The sequence below is a fragment of the Aptenodytes patagonicus genome, chromosome Z (assembly GCF_965638725.1).
Source record: "Aptenodytes patagonicus chromosome Z, bAptPat1.pri.cur, whole genome shotgun sequence".
Lineage (NCBI taxonomy): Eukaryota > Metazoa > Chordata > Aves > Sphenisciformes > Spheniscidae > Aptenodytes > Aptenodytes patagonicus.
This window is the reverse complement of record NC_134982.1, coordinates 37,748,799-37,771,400: the sequence shown is the minus strand read 5'-3', so window position 1 is coordinate 37,771,400 and position 22,602 is coordinate 37,748,799. Positions and strand designations below refer to the sequence as shown.

Below are 22,602 nucleotides of genomic sequence, written 5' to 3'. Positions count from 1 at the left end.
TCAGTATAAAAGGACATTTTCTTACTTTGCCTGGCTGAGTATAATAGCCTATGAATTATGAGATCAAAGCAGCAAACTGTATGTTTTCTAAAGTAAGAGTTTCCTTCACCAAGTTTTACACTTACTACAGCTAAAAGAGCTGTGTGAAGGGATCAGCACTAAACCCAAAGGACAGGCTGTGCACAGCAAGAAAGAGAGCAACTCCCTCGTGCTTTTTGCAGGTCACTACCAAGGACCATGTTAGCAGATCCACACCAGACCCTTAACAGGCAGCTCTGCTGCTACCAGTAATTAGCTTGGACAGCTCTGGCTCCAGGAGTAGCAGCAAGGCTACACCATAATGAGCTCAGCTGGGATTAGCAGGACAGGGCAGGGAACCAAGAGAGCTGAGGCATTCTGCATTGCGTATGTATCACAGAGATCAAACAAGGATGGCTGGCTAGGTTATCCCCTCACCACCTCATTCCAAAAATGAAGCACGGCAGTGTGTAAAATACAGGCTAATGAAGAGCGACACCTCCAACAGATGAGAGCCACATTAATTAACACAATCCCTAGATCATGGAATACAGTTTTTGTTAGTGCTAGCAAACTTGTAACTTGTCACTGATTTAAGAGGAAAAAAAAAGGGGGGGGGAAAGAGCTGATATTTTCCTTTTTTGCTTTTGGTAGAAGATGGTTTTATCTTGAATTTTGCAAGGAATTCCTCTTATGTGGCCTGAAAAGCACTACCTTCAGAAAAAACAGCAGAATGTTTCTTTATGTAAACACCATTTAAGAAATGAACTCACTTTTCAATCAACAGCTTTTTGTGTTCCCTTTTGAAAAAAGCCAGTTCATTCCACACAGCATCAGAATCCTCTTGACAAAGCTGATGGGGGTCTGCATGCTGGTATCTGGTTTTACTACTTTCAACCCTGTTTGAGTAAAAAGACGTTTGTTTTCAAATATCTACATGTTTTAGAACCACAAGAATAAAAGCACCCTTGCTTTCAGAAAATACAAATTTTAAACTGCAGCATCTACTGAATAAAAATCTTGTCTGATGTATACATTCTGTGAGGCATGAAACCTTAAATGTGGTATTATAGAAAAGTTCAGTTATGTAGTTTCAGACAGAAATAGTGCTAATATGGCACCATGGCTCTCAACTGACTCCTGGCAGATCAGTGTCACCTGCATTCATTCTGTCAACATTCCTTACAATACTGGTATGAGAAAGCAGAAGGTGAAACCATCACACTACCTCTTGCAAAAAAAGGAGAGCCACCAGCTCCTCTAATGCCCCTGCAAACCAACCTGGAAGTTGCACTAATGCCCACTCTAAATCAAACTGTTGATCTACTGTCTAATGAAAGAATAAGCTATCTATGGATAAGATGATGCATCAGGAAAAAGCATATTGAATTTAGACGCACAGAAAATGAAAATATTTCACAGTTTTTCTGTCATTACAATTTTTTAATGTATTTTAATAATGCAAAAGATAAAAATTGTATTTAAAAAAATCCTTTATAAAATGAATTGAAAACTCTCTGCAATTTAAATTCCTACCGGGCATAGAAATAAAGTCTCAGAGAATGTGGTAACCTCATAAGGCCCCCATCATCTTTGCAGTCACGTATGTCAGTGGAAGTTGTATGTACACTGACAGGCGGATTAGGTCCCATCAGCTGCCATCTCGATAACAGATTCTAATCTATGAAGAATCAGAAAAGAATGGTGTCCTCCATCACTTACAGAGGATCAGAAGTGTCACATAAATACCTGATACTGAGTTCTTAATGCGCAAATTACACCAGATATATAAAGCTTTTTGAGATACCAAAATAACCGTGTAAAGTATAACCATTTACGGACTGTTTTTATTTGTGTCTTGACTACTTTCCTTTGTTTAAGCATATTAAAAAGGAAAAACAAACTCTTTTTGGTATGATGGCTTAATACAGTTCTGTTCTGATGACAAAAATGATCAAAACCCTGTAATTTTCAGCTCATCTGAATTATAGATTAAAAAACTCAGATGAATGAATAAAGATTTAGTATTACGCTTTCCCCAATATCTACTTTTCCCAAATACATTCCTGTCAGGACACAAGCTGGTCTCATTTATTTTAAACAGAAACAGAAGTTGCTTTTGTCTTTCTTTCCCTTTTCTTTTCTTCTTCCTTTTTTTTGAAATATCAGAACCAGAACACCCAGTGCTTCACTGTAAATCAAGTTTGATTTTACTGTCTTTATCTAGGTCGAATTTTTGTACCTTTTCAGCCTTGGCCTCTCTGTGGACTGTGAATGCCTACTTAGCTTAGACACAGAATTAAATCATTTCATTGCATAAAGTAACTATCATTCAGTAGGTTTCAGTCGTTTCCAGCTTGCACTGAATTTAAAACAGTGAGCCAGAAGACAAAATCATCCCTCTTTTTCCTAAATAAACAAATCCTTTTCATTCCAATTTAAACAAATCTATTCATTATTTACGCTTTGATATTTCAAAAAATCTTCCTGTGCTACCAATGCATGTAGCAGATTTGTACCTTACCATTATTTAAATCCACACTTTTTTTTTTTCTTTTTAAAAGACAAACCATTCTTAAGGAAATGCCATAGTATTACAAAGCAATGTAAATCTACTCAGATAGGCCAAAGCATTATTTATATATGAGGGACAGTTTATCATTCACAGCAGGACCCTTTCTGTCACCCTGGACTCTCTGAATGGCTACCAGTTTTGCAGCAATTTCTGTGACTCTCTTCAGTTAGAGAGAGTTACAAAGTTTGTGTCAAGATTAGTCAGTATTGCTCTAACTACAAAAAGAATTATTTTTAGTAAAACACATATGTGTGTACTAAACTGTAGGTGCACACTGAAGTCCTACTAAAGCCACCAGGATGTAATGACCTGCTCAAATTACTTTCTTGAAAAAAAACAGGGCTGGAAAAACTGTACCTCAGCAGTGTCTGATAACTGAAGTGATAAGAAATGTCTTCATACCTCCAAATGTGTCTGTTTACCAAAAATTCTAACTCTCTGCTAAGGGCTTCAAAAAAAGGAACTTCTGCATGAATTTTTCACTGTTTTGTATAGAATTTAAGGGAGAATTATATGTAGAATATTTGCTATTTAAATTTTGATGTGGTAGTCTTTCTTCTTTCCATTAATAAAGATATATTACTGCAATATTTTTGTAGAATGATCAGAAATAATTGATTTTATAATCAATTAACAGATGAAACCACCCTGCTTTTCATGCACATACTCTTTTTTCCCTATTAAGAAGGGGATTTTACAATCAGCTTCAGTTAATGTTTGAATCACTAAATGTTAGAGAGGCTGTTATTTCTATATTGTTTAATGAATAAAATTATTTTAAAAAACTATTTGGAGCATACATAAGGAGCAATTGTTCTATTATAGAAAATTAAAAACATACACAGTCAACAAATTAATCGACTGGGGAATTAGACAAGCATAAATCAGCAGCCCCAGCAGACCTTTGCCCAGTACTCAGGCTCAAAATGAGATCCTAAATAAAATAAGTCAAGGTGTCAGCTCAATACATTTTAGTCTTGGTTTCAACTGTAATTTTGCTCATATAGGGGTATGCCATGTATTCTGCTTTAACAAAGGATAAAGTCTTGATCACCACATGGTAGCTTCTTCCTTCAAATCAAATTCTCTTTTGAATACCTGTATAATACTTCTGTTCAGATTTCTTGTGTAAGGGAAATGTTTTTAATGAGCTGTGTAACTTACCTGCTATCGCCCTCTTCCCACTGCTTTAATTGCTCTTTTAGTGCTCTGTAGTTGGTCTGTAACATCTGCAGCCTCTCTTTGCATTTTTCATGGGCTGCTCTTAGCTCATCAGTTTCTTGAGTCTGTATAGAACCAGAAAAACAAAATTAGAGTTGGGCAAAATGTAAGAGACTTTCACACAGATCACATGAAACAAAAGTTCTGTTTAAGTAAATATTAAGAGCCTCAGAAATCTAAATAGAAAGATCGGGAGTCACAATCCCTGAGGTTAAATTTTTCTTATTGCTACTTTGGCAAATTTTGCTAATTTGGCAAAATTTACTTAAATATTTTTTTCATGCTGCTGAGAAGTTTTAAAAAAATTTACTACCAAAATGTCAGTTTTCATCTCATGAATGCATTGGCCTAATACACCTAAAAATACATAGACTGAAAAAGGATTGTTGGCACTGTCTTTTCCTCCAAACTACTTTTTTCTTTTTTTTTTCCCCCCATGGAAAATTAATCTACGTATTTTTGAGGTAAACACTGGCCACACTGAGGTCCACATCATAAAAGCTCAATTTAAATGGCTTCAGGATTTCCTCATATATTAATTTATTTCTGTAAATATATATAAACATGCAACACTCAAACTTTGTCCTCTAGTTATGTAACAAACAAGAAATAAAAACAAACTTTGCAATAGCTTTTATATAATCAAAACCATATGAAAAAATGTACTGTCTTTTTACAGAATGAAAAGTAAGATATACCTTGATTTATATTATAGGATAATGTCATACAAGTTTAAAAAGAGATTTTCTGAAGTGAAAATACTGTGCTTTGAAAAAAATGAACATTAAGAAGAGGACATTCCACAGTATAAAGCAAGTCAAATTCTGGCATACAGCTGTAAAGAATTCACTAGACATTGTCCTGTAGTAAAATTTGCCCTCAGTGCTTCATTTCCAGTTCAATGGGAGCTCTGCTTGTAGAGCAACTACAGAACATGTTCCTTAATCTCTAAGTAAATAACAATACTTCATTTGCATGCATTTACTGCTTATATGCAAGGAGAGCTTTTCAGCATTAGTCAATAAATAAGATACACCAATAGTCAGAGCTGTAAGCAATAAAAATGAAATCCCACTATAAAAACATGGCAAGGATGTCTACAGTAGTGCTAACTACAAAGTAACTAGACTAAGCTTGGCTTCTAAGATGTAGCCCAGCTTTCACGATGCATAAGCAAAGCTGAAAGATACGAGCTAAAATTTCAGATGCTACTATATATAAAATTCCAGAAGTTTTCTGGAAGTGACTCAGGCAACACACAAAGCAGATTTAGAAATACAAGCAGATACCAAAGTGACCTTACCATAAAACACTTTTCCAAAGTGGTGGGTTTTTTTTCTGAAACAACCTCTAAACCAGATACATTTATAAATTTAGAATTGCTTAAAAAGTACTTTTGACTGGTTTTAAGTAGCTCATCTAAACACTACAATTATATTAAAAACAATCACACAAATAGCAAGATGAATTTATGACAAAGGACATAGAGACTATTACCAAGCTTTGCTTGACACTACGACAGGAAATTTTTATAAGAATCCAATTATAGATGCTATGTTTTCAAAAGAAGTTCATGAGATCATTATTCTGTGATTGTTTGATACTGCTAGAGAAAACTGATCAAGTCTGGCAAGGTACTGGAAAATGATGTCTTCAGCATAAATCCTCAGAAGTTTATTAGTGTCAATGCCCTTTCAGAGATGCAACGAAGTGCAGAATTTGGCCTTTCCTATTTATGAATCTACATTTTTCATTATTGCTTACCTGTTCAATTATCCATACTGTTAGTTATTCCCTTCCCTTAGCAGTTGCTCTGCTCTCACAGAAATAGAAATTAGACAATTAACTGTCCGGAATCACTCTCTTTTATTGAATTATTAAGCATTTCAGAACTTGAAATTTACACTGTAATTTCCATAATCTCAGTTAGTTCCATCTCTCTCTGATTGAATTACATTATATTTTTTAATAATTAAACTGTCTTGTATACAGTTTTTTATATATTGACAGAAATGGAACAGAACAACCATCTCTAGCAGGGCCAGATCTCCAGGTTATTCTTCACCTCTCTACTGTCATTTTATAGTACTTCCCATGACATAATTAAAGACAAAAAGGCAAAGTCCAATCTGCAGGAGGAAGAACCCAACTGCCTGTGAAAAAAATGTCATTTTGCTATTTGCAGGCAGCCCAGACAAGCCAAAAGATTCTAATCACTACTTCAAAATTTTGTTGAAATTGACCTGTAACAATTTCTGTTGCAGTAAAAATAGAACTAAAATGGAATTTAAAAAATATTCTGATTCAATTCTTTGACTACTCTTCTTAGGCTGACAGGAAGTGAGGAACCTGACCATTACAAAAATAGTTTTTTCCACAAGTAGTTATGTGAAAAAGCCACAATATTAATGTATTTTCGACATCTGAACACCATACATAGAAAAGGACTATATATGAAAGCTAAACTAAATATGTGTGCCCTCACTCACATGAACAAGTATTAAGGTGGCTCTAAAGACTAATCTACATATTCTAGTTCTAATTCTCTCCAAAATTTTAGAACTTTAAACAAAAAGGATGAGAAAACTCAAAGCGAAGATCTCCTACTGCTTTTGAAAACTTTCCAATTAAAGCCAGGAAGATCTCCTCTAGGCTACACCAGCGATGACAGTTCTAGAAACATAATATGGGAGAAGAGAACATATTCTTAGTTCGTATCAAATATCTAACTCTCGGCAACCAAACTCCTACCTACTTCTTAAAGACCAACAGTAGATTGATGTACTTATGCTTTGGACCATTCGAAGTACCAGCTTGATAATTTGTTATTCAAAATCCATGAAATACTCTTATTTATTTTGACATTCTCTTCCCTACACAAGGGTGCAATCAGGCATGCTCTGTTACTTTTTAGTATGTCCTGGAGTGCAGAAATTAAGCAGACTCTGTACCAAAACTATGGACTCTGTAAATTTACATGATTACCCTAGTTATATTAACGATAAAAACAGTAAGAGCCAACTTTCCTTGGCCAGAAATGAGTCAGCTGAGGAGAACTGGAAAATCCTGTGAATGAGACCTTACCCTATTCTGTTCCTTTGTAATACCAACTATTCCTGTTCCTGAAACCCCCCCAAATAAAGCTGTTCATCTTTTTTTTAATTGTTACCAACTTTGCAGAAGGACTGATGGATAAAGTCACAATTTCGTCTTCAGGATATGCATCATCAGTATGTTTACTGATAGAGAAAGCATTTGAGCAAGTATATTTCAAGTAATCATATAGTCAACACTTTGCTTCAGGAGGCAATAATGCAAGTGCCATTTTCAAAAATGTTGATCACATGCAATATTCTTTATTGGCAGCAATGCCTGAGAGGAGGCTAATATCAAGAAATCATACAATACCAATAGAATTATTCTGATATTAATGTTATGACAGCTGAGTTCACTGTTATGCTGGCAATAGCCTCATTGAATTCTGAATGTAGTACCACAACAGTGTTTAATATGTTGACCTGGGCCTCTACAGCTTCTTTTCAATCAGTTAAAGCATTCTGCAAAAGAAGCCAAGTAGGTTTCGTAGAGAAAGTGCAAGGAGTTCATATATTCAGTTTCAAGGGGAGTTATAAGACTTAGCCCTTAAAGACCTCATGGATTAACAGCTGTGATGAATAGAGATCCCGCACCTGCAACATAATAAAGCTGCACAGATTCCTAAATTATGCTTTTAAGATGAAATGGAAGAAATGACAAAGGCAGTATGGCGAAAGGTAAAAACTATGTTATGAGGTCATGCAGAGAGAATAACAATCCTTTCTCTTCTGCATCTGCTTAGAAAAATCAGAGTGCTTCTCTTCACTCCTCTTTCCAGAAGAAAACACAAAGAAATGTGGAACTTTCTATCATTTAAGACAACAACCATACACACTGATGTGTGAGCTTTGCTGCCAAGGGCAGAGCAGCTGTAGTCCACAGTGCCAGGATAATCTGTAGCATCAGTCTGGCAGGCCAACTAAGAGTAACAAACAGGAGGCCTGCCAAGGCCAGTTGTCAGGTAGAGCTGGTAGGACATGCCTTAGATTTCTCAACAGAGAGAAAAAACAGAACAAAATTAATCTTCTGACTCCCAGGAACAAGGAGCAAGATGGCCTGGAAGACTGAATTTTAAGTCTAAATCATCCTTCCTGTTCATATACTCTACGTGTGTTAAGACACTACATTAAACTCTCTCAAGTATACAAGGTGATGAACTTTTGCATTTGTGCTAAAATAATTCCCACTCACATTTTTTCTAAAATTGACTTATCACATAAGAGTATCTTTTTGCATGAGGCAGAAGCTCAGGACTATGGTTTGTAGGGCTCCCCAAATTTTTTCACTTACCTGACATTTATCACAGCATGTTCAATATAACCAGGTCTGTCTTAGGCTACATATATGGAAAATACCCTTCAAATTCCATAACTCTGAACAAACATAAGCAACAAAAAAAAAAGGAGAAAAGAAGGAAGGAGAAAAGGAGAAGAGAAGGAATGAGAAAAGGAGAAAAAAAGGAGAAAAAAGGGAGGGGAAAAGGAGGGAGGGGAAAAGGAGGGAGGGGAAAAGGAGGGAGGGGAAAAGGAGGGAGGGGAAAAGGAGGGAGGGGAAAAGGAGGGAGGGGAAAAGGAGGGAGGGGAAAAGGAAGAGAGTACGAATTGTAAATGTTTAAGAAAATATGAGTCAGGTTTTGGGTTTTGCATTCTGAGGTGCAATTTGAAACCAATAGGTCATTCAAAAGATACTATTTTTGAAGTAAAAAACCAAACCAACAAAAATCTATAAAATGGGGACAAAATGGAAAATTGTAATACATGCTCAATTAAGCTTTTCTACCAAGGGTTGGGAGCAGGTGGGGAGGGGGTGTTTGTTGGGGATTTTTTACAGCATTTGTTAGAACAAGTTCTGAGTCATGACTTCTAAGAGTACAAGGGGTAAATCTGTTTCAAGTAATTGCTTCAGCGTTTTAAAACACTGGCTACACTGTACAAAAAAAAAACCCAACCAACTTTGTACTTTCTGCTTTGTTTTATTTCTATATGAGTACATGAATTTCTCAGACTATATATTCTCAGACGCAGATTTTGAAAATGTATTTAACAAGCACGTATTATTGATGACAGCTCGAATTAGGCTTCCATAGGACTGCAGGAGTACCAACACAAGATTCCTAGCAGTAAAGAAAAAAGGCAAACTAATGGAGAGTGCTCTCTTATGCTAACATACTTACAGTCCATAACGATATGTGCATTTCGCATTTTTAAAATGTCTGTTTATTTTGGTATATCTTTATCTATGCAAGCTTATAGCTAGAGGGTTTTTTATTTTTATTTTTTTAATGTTCACCTTTAGCTGTAGTGTCTTCTCTAAGTTTTCAATCTTCCTTTCAGCTATTTTAAGCTTCCTTAGCTCCTCTGACTCTCTAAAAGAGCTCTTTGGGGACAGAGACCTTGAACGTTTCACAGGTGGTTCCTGGAGAATAAAACAAGGACATGGTTGAACTAGTTGGAACACCAGATTATGAAAGACATGCAGAATTAAAGAAGAAGTAATTTTGAATACTAATAATGAATTATAAAAAAAAAAAAAATCTGCATGGAATACCAGAGAAATAACAAGCAGAATTACCACAGCGCTACCACTAAAGGTTTCTCTGTGACTCGTTAATGAGAATATTCATTTACATTTACATTGTTTCTTTCAGAATAATGATGTCCCATTAGGGAAGACTAAAGGGTTATAGACTCAGAAATGCAAGAAACCTCATTACAAAGGAGGGGATAGAGGCTGGTCTAATTGCTCTATAAGGGTCCAAGGTTACACTTGATAGGACAACCAGAAACAAGAGGGAAAGGATTTTTTTCCCTTTGAAATAGTTTAACACACTGTGAAGTTGAAGGAACAATATGCTTGAGGAATATAAATACAACAGACAGTAGATCTTATACCATAATGACCATATGGTCATTAACTATAATGTGACTAACTAGAGACAAGAATATGTGTTTATATTATGTACAGCTTCATATAGCAATCTGGAGAAAGAATATGAGAAAGTAACACTTAAACTGGGCAGCTTTCTTGTTCATTCTATGTCATATGTCCTTATGGCAAAGAAAGAAAGACCTCATCAAATTAGACTTTCTGATTTTCTGAATAACTTTGGTTAAGGACAGAGAAATACTAACACACACACACACAATACCGATAAGGTAAAATGCTATTATGTAAATACATAAAGTCAAACAAAAACTTAAAATGAATTGTGATTATAGTTGTTGCATGATGCCATTTTCACTCTAAAATTACTGATTTACAACAAAAGGAATTCAGGATAAAGTCTTCTTGAATACTATATAATTCAACACTTTTACCATTCCATTAAATTAATTTAATATTAAAGAGAATCTTCATGAGCAACTGGCTTTTTTTCCTTTGACCATTACCTTCCAGTATTACATATTTACAAGACACTGTATACCACACTTTCACTTTAAATCATATGGATTTCCAAAAAGGAGAAAAAACATATCATGAAATATCAGAAAATAAAATATCACATATTTAAGAATTTAAATATTGCCAAGGTGTTTTTGTCATTTGGTTTTGGGTTTCTTCTGCTTCTGAAATGTGCCTGAATGAGATGGGGGGAAAAAAACCAAACCACCCAAACCAAAACTAACATCTGAAAAGAATTTTAGTACATTTAAAATCTGAATGGTAAATGGACATATTTTGTATATGCTGAAGTTGAATCCTGTCAGTTCCTTTATATAAGAGAAGAAACTAGAAGAAAGTTTTAATGAACATTTAAAACACTATTTCCAAATTTATGGTTTTATATTGTCAGTATAGCATTGTACTGACTAAGAGTAGATCTCTTTGAAATAGTAAGATTACTGATTAACTTTTTTTCCCAATAATTCTGGTAGAGATATCCAAAAGTTTACTTCAGTTAGTAGATGCTGATATTAATCAGTAAAGATTTTAACATTGCACAAAACGAAATTGATCCCTTTCAGGTGTCTGAAGCAGAACATCCCAAGACCAACATATCAAAAAAACTACTCATCTTCAAAGTCCCAGATTTCTTGAATAAAACCAAGATCTTAAATAAAACTCCTATCTTCCACATTTCCTAATTATTGCATACCCATACTAATTTTTCCTAAAAATCCAGAATGCATTATTTTTCAAGAAACGTTTCCTAGTTAAACTTTATGTTTCTACACAGAAGATTTGGAAAATACATGATTTCTCTGAAAAGGTCAAAGCGCTCCATTTGTTGCCAAAGAGAACGACAACAAAGGAAAACAAGTGGACCAACCACCACCAGACTGCTAAGAATAACTAGGTAGAAAGACTCTAAGAAGGAATGGAGAAAAGAGAAAAAAATACAGAAAAATGTAAAATTCATAGTCTTGCTCCTTTAATCAAAGGTGATCAGATACAAGCAGACAACAGTTTTTCTTTTTATATATATATATATACACACACACACACACACACAAACTTTACATATAGCTACCTGGGATTGCACTGTGAATCTTTTTCACAGGGCCAAGGTATGGAAAAAAATAGAGAAAAATTCTAACTACTCATGGACACAAAAATAATTCCCTGTGAGAACAGGTGGGATTGGTGATGTGCATTAAGAAACAGTATATTGTTTTAATATGTTTTTACCTGTTTAGTGATCAGACTAGAGGTCTGTGGAGAGGAGCTGGGTCTGGGCTTTACAGCTGCACATAGGTAGTTCGAAGGCAATCTTTGCTAAGAAGGCAAACAGTTTAATTTTCCTACCAAGACAGAAGAGACTGTGTAGTAAAATACACTGTAATTTGATTGCCTGGGGCAGCTGCAAAACTCAATTTGGAAGATGGCATCTGTAATACCCTTCTCATAACTGCAAACTTTGCTGCTGCTGCTGCTTCCAGGTTTAAGCATTTAATTTTTAATTCAGTCCTCAAATTCTACAGTAAATTTAAACATACCTGTATTAAATATATACACAAACTGTAATGTTTTAAACATTTCCTAAATGTTTAGGAGTAAGAAAAAGTCCAGTTTTATAAGCAAAGAATGTTAATCCAAGTCAGTAAAGGGTAACAACAGAAGATTTTTCATCAAATGATCCTAAAGCATGTTTACAAAAGACTAAGCCAAATAGCAGAAAACCAGAAATAAACAGGTTTTGTAATATTAATAGGTATAAAACTTTGTGACAGAAAATTTAATGTAAAGAAAAAGTTGGTAAGTGGATGTGACACCCATTAACTGTTAACGGAGGTACAGGAAGCAGAAAAAGAAAAGATGCCTCCTTCTAAACAACCTTCTGTTACCGGTCTGCACCATGAAAGACACCATGGGATGAAACTGGAAATAGTCACATTCTTGAATTCAACAGGTTTTGTGTTGGATGAAGTCCCAAAACAAGTAAAAAAAAAAAACAAAAACAAAAAAACAACCAAGGGAAGCTGGAACTCTTACTGAAATGTCTTAGAGAACTGTTCTGCACACACAGATCAATGTCTGCCAGCATACAGCACTGCAGACAGTGAGCAGAAATCTTAATGTTTTTTATCAGTTGAAGAAACAGAAACATTGTTGAAGCTGAACCAGAGGCTGACAAGATACAGGTGGGTTTTTTTGGAGAGGAGAAATGGCAAATTCTTGATTCACTATGTTTCAGCGGGAACTTTATCAGTTCTGCAAGTTAACTCATGCCTTTTAATATCTTGACATTATAGACTTAGAAGAATGCTATAGAATGTGTATCAATAAAAGGCAATTATAACTCCCATGCATCATACAATGGGAAAGCTTAGCTATAAGAAAAACAAGGGCAGTGTTACTGAATCGGCCAGCAGACATACAGATGGCAGTTCAATTAGGTAACAGAAATCATACACGGCTCACAAAGTTACACAGTTTAAGCTCCAAAAAGAGCTCTAGGAAGGTCAAGCAACTGACTCTTAAGTCGTCATACAAAACGGCACTCAGCTGTACCACTTTCCACAGAGACAGGACTACAAGGGTTACAGTTGCCTCTAAGTACAGACTTAACAGTATCAAGAAAAATGACACCACACATGCACATTTAACAAAGGTTTTAAGCACTGCATCATCTGTCTCGCAGAGTAAGTTGTCTCTATTACTCTGCATGGCTGTAGGCAAGGGATGTGAATTTCTGCAATTCACAAAACAACACTAGCCTATGGATGTATATATACCATTGCATTCTGCAGAACCAAACACAGGTGCAAGCATACAGTCATGTGGCCACGCACCCCAGTTTATCACACTAGTGGCAAGTTTCTGTTTTGTCCCAGGCCCTTCTTTTTAACACCTTTCCAATTATCTCTTCTTTCAAAAATCTTTGGCTTTTTAGAGCAGAAAGTAATCAAAGCAGTGTCATTCTGATCAGAAGTGATTCCATGCTTATTTGTGCTTTGTATCCTGAGAATGCACATAAGGGGGGATGAAGGGTTAACGCGACAGAGTCTTTGTAAAGCCAAAAGGATCACCATTGTAAAACAAGAACTGTATATCCAACATATTCTTCCTGTCAAATCATGCGCTAATAACTTCTGTCATGAATACTTTTGTCATAGAAGACTGAACAAGGTAATGGGAAGATATTTCACTGCAAGGGAAAATCAGTAAAGACAGCAGTAGTACCTTTTCTACTTTATATGTATATTTTGTGATCCTAAAGCCAGAATGTTTGTACAATTTTCCTTACTGTCTTGCCTAAATACAAAGGATTTGTAGCCTGTCAATTCAGTTCCCAAAAGTTTTAATAGAGACCGCGTGCAGATATGAAAAAGTGCACATATCAAACAACCCTGAGTATTGAAAGAGCATGACTAGGATCTACATTATCAAAACAGGAAAAGATTCTCTACAATAGGATTTAAAAGTTTGTATTTAGTTTTACTTAATGGAGGTAATTGCTTTACTCCTGACACAGCGATCACTTCATACCAAACACAGTACTCTCATTTACATTATACTGAAGAAACAAGAAATGACATTGTGGTAGGTTAACCTTGGCAAAGGGTCAAACACCCACCCAACTGCTCACTCACTCTCCTTCCTCACCAGGACAGGGGGAGAAAATAGGATGGAAAAGATTGTGGGTTGAGACAAAGAAATGGAGATTGCTTACCATTCACCGTCATGGGCAGACTCGACTTGGGGAAAATTAATTTAAGTTTTTGCCACTTAAAATAGATTTGGGTAGTGAGAAATAAAGAAAATATCAAAACAACACCTTCTCCCCCACCCTGCTTCCCAGGCTCAACTTCACTCCTTCATTCCTGACTCCTCTACCTCCTGCTGAGCAGTGCGGGGGGGATGGGGAATGAGAGGCGAGTTACAGTCAGTCCATAACAGCTCCTCTTGTCCACTCTTTCCCCCTCACACTTTTCCCCTGCTCCAGCGTGGGGCCTCTCCACAGGCTGGAGTCCTTCAGGGTAAACCGGCTCCAGAGTGGGTCCTCCATAGGCCGCAGTTCCTGCCAGAAGAACCTGTTCCCAGTGTGGACTCCTCTCCACACGCTGTGGTTTCTGTGAGGGAATATCCATCTGCTTTGGTGTGTGCTCCTCCACAAGCTGTAGTGTGGACATTGCTCCATGGTGGCCCTCTCCATGGGCTGCAGGGAAATACCTGCTCCAGCACCTGGAGCACCTTCTCCCTCTCCTCCTTCTCTGACCTTGGTGTTTGCAGGGCTGTTTTGCACCTTCTATTCTTCACTCTATGCTGCCTGTGCAGCATTTTGTCCTTTCTTAAACACATTTTCACAGAGGCGCCACCACATGCCCCTAAACAAATGTTCTAAAATATGTCTTTTCCCAAAAATAGCATACAGTGCAGGATATTGAGAAAGAATAAGTCATACAGTTTTCAAAGGAAATATTATGAGATACCAAATGTGGGAAAACCAGATTTCTAAGAAAGCAGAACATGATGGTCCACCCTTGTAGACTATTTATACCACACAGAAGCATGTTCCTATTTGTTTCCTTGCTACAGAAATCTCTTCCAAGTTTCTCATATTCTAGACAATCACAATAAAAAAAATTTTTTTAGATGAGGAAGAGGCTGAACACACTGAAAAACATTATGACTGGCTAATTTAATAAATCAATTTAAGCTGCAGAATTATTTACATATCTATTTCATTAGCATACTTTATAGCTGTTACTGTTACCTGGTGCCTAATTTAACAGCAAGTCATCATGAAAGAGGCAGTCCAGCATTAAACAGAGTAAAAAAAAGTCATAAGTATAAACTTCAAAAGGACATTGTTGTCATTCTTCGTAGAAAAAATACTACATCATACTTTAAAAATCAAGAATTTGGAAAAAAACAATCTTTTTGATTTATAAAATCATAATAATAACCATTTATTTTTCTCTCATTTTCCTTCCAGGGAAAGATGGTCATTCTGATAAACATCACAAAATACCTGATAAATATTCATTTTAACAAACTTACAAAGAGTTTATCCTTCAAATATTTCATTTAATTAAGAGTCCCTTATTCAGTATTTAATAAGGTAAAACCTTCTATTCCCAACAGCTATTTTAACAAATCTTTGGCATATAACACAATAACCATTCAAACAAGCTTCCAGAATTATAAGCAGCATCAACAGATATTAAAATTATTACCTGGACCCTTGAGCAAAAATGTTTGTCTTTACCAGCCTGACTTAGACACAAATACACAAGACAATAAAACTATCCTACCTCATGCTTTCTTCCAGTCCTTATATTGTTGCTTTCCAGAGTATCTGTAGTGTAAAAATTATGCTCTGCTAGGTTAAGACTTGCTTTTTTCAATTTTTTCTGTAAAAGCTCAATTTCAGATTTTTGCATTGTAATAATGCACTCTAGCTCACTTAAAGGCGGCTGTTGAAATACCTAGAAAATTATAGCACAGGTATATTACATTAGTAACAGAAAATCAGAAGCATAACAAACCATTTAGATAAAACTGCCCAGAGAAACACAACATCACTGATATTACTGGAACATGTGAGTGCTGTAAATAATTCTGCTTTTGTAAATGACTCATGAATCCATAATCAAAACCAGACCCCAAAGTGTTAACTAAACTTTTTCACACCACCACCACATTTTCCAAATCCAAATTTATAGTCTTAACAATGGTTGTTTTATACAGATGTTTCTTCTGCAGCAACTTATTCTACTATGGTAGAATATGGTATTTTGTATCTCACACACTGTCAAAATTTCTTGACAAAATATTTTACCTCCTAGACTAGTGAAATTTCAAGTTGGTAAGTATCACTGGCCTATCAAACATGGGGAAAAAAAACTTAACTGCATATTCTGTCAATAAAGATATTCTTAGTTAAAAATTGCCTCAGAAAAGTACCTCTTCAATGTAAATCTACAGTATGTATCCACAACGTCCATAAACTCAGACAGCACAAATGTTGTGGTCAAGCTGAAGACTTACAGAAAAAAATACACGGTAATTCTAGGTCACAGTGTTACTCATGGCAGCTATGTCATTTCACGAAGCCATTGAATTCCAGGACCCTTCCCAGCTATCAATCCATTCACAGCAATTCCTTGGCACAATGCAACACTGCTGCGCGCTGCTCACCTTGGCCCTGTTCCAAAACCTGTTCAGACCAAAACACATTTTCAGTGGTACCAGCTCTCTTTAAGTCATATCCCCAATGTCCAATAGTGAACTCTTGTGTACACATGACCAAGAGCGGTTAAGTTACCATGGCTTGATAAATTACTCCTTGTCAGTGGAGTTTTCATTAACCGCCTGTGATCACACCCCACTGCGCTACAACCACAAGGCAATACATTGTTAGCTTAACATAAGCAACAGCAATACGCCTGTTGTGGCAGTCTATGGCAATCACAAAGTGAAATGCTTTAGCTCAAACCTCCTCCACAGTGCTTTAAGGCTGGGGACAGACACTCACCTTGCAACAGCTGTGCCAGACAAAGATAATATAATTCCCAGATGGTCAACGCATCCAGGCAGCTGCAGGTTAGCACCCCAACACTATTGCTGAAAGAAGGGATGGTGCAAACCCCCTCCCTAATTGATTGCATAAATAAAGGGCAGGTTAATTTAAAAAGTCAATGCAAGTGGCTTGGGCTGACCCGGCTGACCTTGTATTGCACTGATTAGAGCAAACTCATGAAACCCCTATTGCCAGCGGTGTGCTCTGACAGCAATGACAAGCAGCTAGGAAACAGTAAAGTCTTCAATCAGCAAAGCTTGATCCAGAAGACAACTTTCTCAAGACTGACTAAAAGTTTTATTTTACACATACTTTCCCTATTTAGCAAATTTCTGACAGCCTGACTTGCTCGCAACTGTTTGAGCATATTCTTAAGACAAACATTCATTTCAACAGAGAAGAAAGAATTTGGTACAATTATCACTTGTTCCTACTATCTCAATTAGTGGTATGCCCCAAGTAAAACAGATCAGGTATACTGACATCAGAAAAGGCAGTGTAAAAAAGGTTAAGCAAACCAAAAAATCTCCAAATTCATGCCAGTCAAGAAATGGGATGGTCCAAAGTTGATTAAAATCAAGCAAGCAAACACCCTAGTAAGCTTAGTATTTGTCAGAAAGAGATTAATGGGCATAGCCATTTTATTTCTTTATTTCTATGCATAATATGAAGCTTTTTATAAAGTGTACTATAAACTCACACTTTCTACAAATAAATCCCAAATTAGAAATACCAAGCATTTATTTCAGAAAAAGCGCAACTCGGCATACAGCAAACAAGCACAGGAAAGTTGTCAGAGAGTAAAACTTGCCCATGCTTTTGCTGACTATTTCTTAAACAATTTCTGTTGCTCATTTTGCATAATTTAGGCCATATGTAGTTGCAAACAGATGTCATTTCTACCTATGATGAGCAAAAGGCCAGTTTATAACTAAAAGAAAACTCTACACAGAGGAAAAAAAAGGAAAATAGAAAAATGAGGAGACAAGCCATGCATTGAAAAGAACATTTAAAAGAAAACTGGGCTTTTTGTTCATTTGACCAAAACCTTAGCACTATATAAAAAGGAAAAAAAACCAAACAAAACCTAGAAGTCAGAAACAGTGCCAGTACATAAGGGAAATGTAGTTATATTTAAGTTATATAATTTTTTTTTACTTGAACTTTATACTTTCTTATTAAGAAAGATAAATACATCTACCAACTTGTCCCATTTTACTGATTTCTCAGCTGTATGTAAAAGACTTCTACATGTAACATAAGTTGTACAATTACATTAATAACTAAAAGAAGAATCAACAGCTTCAATCTGTTAAAATCACTTTAATTCATATTACCGTTACTTTAAAAAGTCTACAATTGTTAAATGTTCATGACTTTTAAACCATGAGAATTACACAAATATAGCTAACAATTAACTTCTTACTGTATCTCTACTTTTTAACTTCTTCTTTCAAAAGTGAAATGCAGAGTGTTTTGAAATGTAAATCCATTTAAGAGTCACAGAATATATCAAATCCTTGCTCCTCTATGTCAATGAAGTTCTGCTACTGACTTTAATAGGACCAATATATGAACAGTGTTCTTCATTTGTTTTGGGTTTTTTTCCTTACTCTTTTCTTCTCCCAAAATAGATCTCTAGAAATTACCATGCAGTGATACTTATTTCAAATTAAAATACTGTAAAGGCACAGTTTCTAATAAAACTCTTACAACAGTCTCTGTGCACATGCATACACACACATTTTTCTTGGAAAACTAAACCAAACAAAACCAGTCTTTGATCTTAACTTATACCTGCAAAATGCCTATGTTTTTACCCTTAAAATATTCAGCAGATCACTGTTACCAATACAGAACTTGTCATATAATTTGGGTCTACGATATCCTCAAAACCTGCTCAATTTTTTAAGTATGCATGTGAAGTTTCTTCAGTTTCAGGAATTCTAAGAACCCAGATGTAACCTAAAGAGATCCATTTAAAAATTGAGGTTTTGCTTATCAATCGGCTCCAGTTTAAGAAGAGCTGGGTATCATTTTCTCTTAAATTTAACATATCCTTCACTATTTGATAAATATTCTTCTACATTTCCTAGCCTAGAAGACTTTGTTTACTCAAATATCAAGAGAATTTTTAAACCTGAATTTTTCAGGCATGAAAAGAGATCTTCCAAAGACAGAAAGCTGGATGAAATTTCTCTCTCTGGTCTTTTGTTTCACATTCATGTCTATTTAGCTTCATATTACTACACTTTTATGTTCCAGGTATCCTTGGTTAAGAGCAAAAAAATCACCAAAACCAAATTATTTAGTGAAAAGATTTGTCTATTATGAGAACCTCAATTCATTCTGTATAAAACATGACTCTACGAACAACCCAGAGTTCCAAGATTTATGCATGAAGAAAGAACTGCAATTTCATCAGATCCTTGGAAAGAAATGTGATCTTTTATTGGCTTTTCACTTTCTAGCTTTACATCTGAACTCTTATTTGTAACCTAAGAACTAAGGGAACTATTACAATTAGTAAGACCAAAATGGCAAATAACTTGGACTATAACGGAGCTCTGATTTAAAAATCCTAACATTATTGGAAAAAAAGCACAATATTGTGTTTCAAGACTGCAAAAAACATTCAATATCCAAGCTCTGTATGAAGATTGTAGTCCAGTTTCACAGTAAAGATCAGAAATCTGCAATCCAGGAAAATAAAAACAAGTTACATGCTAAGAGGCAGCACCAGGTTCTTCCACAGCTTCTGTCTCAGAATTCTCATTGTAGATCTTTGATCTTACAAACTGAAATAGTAACTCACCTGAACAAAGAGTTCCATGAAGGTTTACTTCCTAAAGTCTACTCTGAATCCTATATCTAAAACAAAAATTCCCATGAGACGATCATTTCAGTGTACACATAATGTTGACCGTCTTCACAGTCTATCCATCTACATGTTGAGTGCAGCAAATGAAGGCTTTCTCTCAGGTTTAAGCATCTTAGATTAGATTCTACTTGCATTACAAAGTCTAGCTTAACAGAATCATGGTTTCTTCCTTCACTTAGCAAAATCAGTTTATAGCATATGCTATTTTATCACAACAGATACATATTTTTGTCATACTGAAACTCAATTTAACATGCAAAACATATATTCCAAATAAATGTCACAGGCTTATTAATGTTTTAAACAACAAACACAATCAAGAAAGTGTTTATTTCTACCAAGCAGATCTCTCACTCCTCTTACGCTTACATGTCTTTTCAAAGAAAGACACAGCTGATGTTTTCTGGACGCATTAATCAATATGAAGCATAAGCACCCATCTTTGCCACAAAGCTGTACCACTAGGGGAGCTATCCACACTGTACTTAGGGAAGGGAATCCAATGCCACCTTTTCAGTGCCACTGTTGTCAGAGATCACAAACAGTACCAAACAACATGGAGAAAATACAGCTATGCTCCACCATACTTCTATTCTGCATGACTTTCCTGAACCGGCAAAAGAGAGCAGGTGTCAAGGGAACGGATACCTAAGAGTTTCAGAACTAATAACACAGCCTTATGTGTACTCCTGCTCCCCCTCAACTTCCTCAGCACAAAGCTGTGCTACCACGAACTGCACAGGACCAAAACCACCAGCTAGGTGGAGACAGAAAAAGCCTGCAGAGTCTTTCTGTAAGCAGATGAAAGCTTACTCTGCTTCAACCACAAACTGGCCAATAGGCACACAGTGCCTCAGTAAAAGCTAAAATATCTTTTCTCTCAGCCACACAACAGAATTTACACACATAGCTCAGACTAGAGGAAGCGTGCACACCTTTACCAGAACATCTGAGCTAGGAAACAGCATTTTTGACCTATGGCAACCAACTGGCCCATGACCCATACCCCGAAGTTTTCTTTCAGTCAAACTCCATGAATACAGTGCCATATGCCACAAAAAGCCATGATGCAGGAAACGTCCAGAAGCAGTTTATAAATGAGAAATAAGAATCACTTCCCAGGTTTCCTCTTATTCTGTTACTGAGTCAGTTAGCTGGGCAGCTAAGTCAGAGGCAATGCTCACCTCAGCATCCTTTGCAAATTCCTTTTTAAAGCTTGGAAATCCAATTGCCACAGCCTCATCTCTATTTACTGCACATACTTCCAGTACGGGCACCAGTAACGAACTGTTGAAGAGCAACTTACCCAGCCTGGACCTTGATCTCATGTGTCCCCATGAGTTCCCAAAAGCGGCTAAAAGTCAGTGAAAGGGTTTCCACCATCCATCCACCCTCATAACATTTATGTTTGGCATCTTCCAAGATCCACATGATTTGTATCATATGAAAAAGAGCACTCTGATCATTTAATAGAAAAGAACAGGGAGGGGAAAAAAGGATGCAATCCCTTTCTGAAGACCATGTGGCCACCACATCAGAAAGATTCCCCAAACCAGGTATGAAGGTGCACAAGTCCGTGGGACCCAATGAGATCCATCCACGGGTCCTGAAGGAATGGGCGGATGAAGTTGCTAAGCCACTATCCATCGTATTTGAGAAGTCGTGGCAGTCCCATGAAGTTCCCACTGACTGGAAAAGGGGAAACATAACCCCCATTTTTAAAAAGGGAAAAAAGGAAGACCCGGGGAACTACAGGCCAGTCAGTCTCACCTCTGTGCCTGGGAAGATCATGAAACAGATCCTCCTGGAAGCTATGCTAAGGCACATGGAGGACAGGCAGGTGATTCGAGACAGCCAGCATGGCTTCACCAAGGGCAAGTCCTGCCTGACCAACCTAGTGGCCTTCTATGATGGAGTCACTACATCACTGGACACGGGAAGGGCTACAGATGTCGTCTATCTGGACCCCTGTAAGGCCTTTGACATGGTCCCCCACAACATCCTTCTCTCTAAACTGGAGAGGTATGGATTTGATGGGTGGACTGTCCGGTGGGTGAGGAATTGATTAGATGGTCGCATTGAGAGGGTAGTGGTCAATGGCTCAATGTCCAGATGGACGCTGGTGACAAGTGGTGTCCCGCAGGGGTCCGTATTGGGACCGGTACTGTTTAATATCTTCATCAACGACATAGACAGTGGGATCGAGTGCACCCTCAGCAAGTTTGCAGATGACACCAAGCTGAGTGGTGCAGTTGACACACCAGAGGGATGGGATGCCATCCAGAGGGACCTGGACAAGCTCAAGAAGTGGGCCTGTGTGAACCTCCTGAGGTTTAACAAGGCCAAGTGCAAGGTCCTGCACCTGGGTCAGGGCAACTCCCGGTATCAATACAGGCTCGGGGATGAAGGGATTGAGAGCAGCCCTGCCGAGAAGGACTTGGGGGTACTGGTGGATGAAAAGCTGGACATGAGCCGGCAATGTGCGCTCACAGCCCAGAAGGCCAATCGTATCCTGGGCTGCATCCAAAGAAGCGTGGCTGGCAGGTTGAGGGAGGTGATTCTGCCCCTCTACTCTGCTCTGGTGAGACCCCTCCTGGAGTACTGTGTCCAGCTCTCGAGCCCTCAGCATAAGAAAGACACGGACCTGTTCGAGTGGTTCCAGAAGAGGGCCATGAAAATGGAACACCTCTCCTATGAAGAAAGGCTGAGCGAGTTGGGATTGTTCAGCCTAGAGAAGAGAAGGCTTCAGGGAGACCTTATTGCAGCCTGTCAGTACTTAAAGGGGGCTTATAAAAAAGATGGCGGCAACCTTTTTAGCAGGGCCTGTTGCGACAGGACAAGGGG

At 37.0% G+C, this 22,602-nt stretch overlaps 1 protein-coding gene across 2 annotated transcripts in view; it reads right to left on the bottom strand.

Moving 5' to 3' along the window:
• Positions 1-22,602, bottom strand: part of CNTLN (centlein) — a 215,096-nt gene that overhangs the window by 96,933 nt on the left and 95,561 nt on the right. The window contains exons 10-13 of one of the 2 annotated variants that reach the window (XM_076362507.1): positions 15,610-15,783; positions 9,200-9,325; positions 3,758-3,879; positions 792-917 (exon numbers count right to left, since the gene is read on the bottom strand). In XM_076362507.1, coding sequence (XP_076218622.1) covers positions 792-917; positions 3,758-3,879; positions 9,200-9,325; positions 15,610-15,783 — 548 coding nt within the window. The remainder of the gene's footprint in view (positions 1-791; positions 918-3,757; positions 3,880-9,199; positions 9,326-15,609; positions 15,784-22,602) is intronic. The other variant, XM_076362509.1, reaches the window with a different exon arrangement.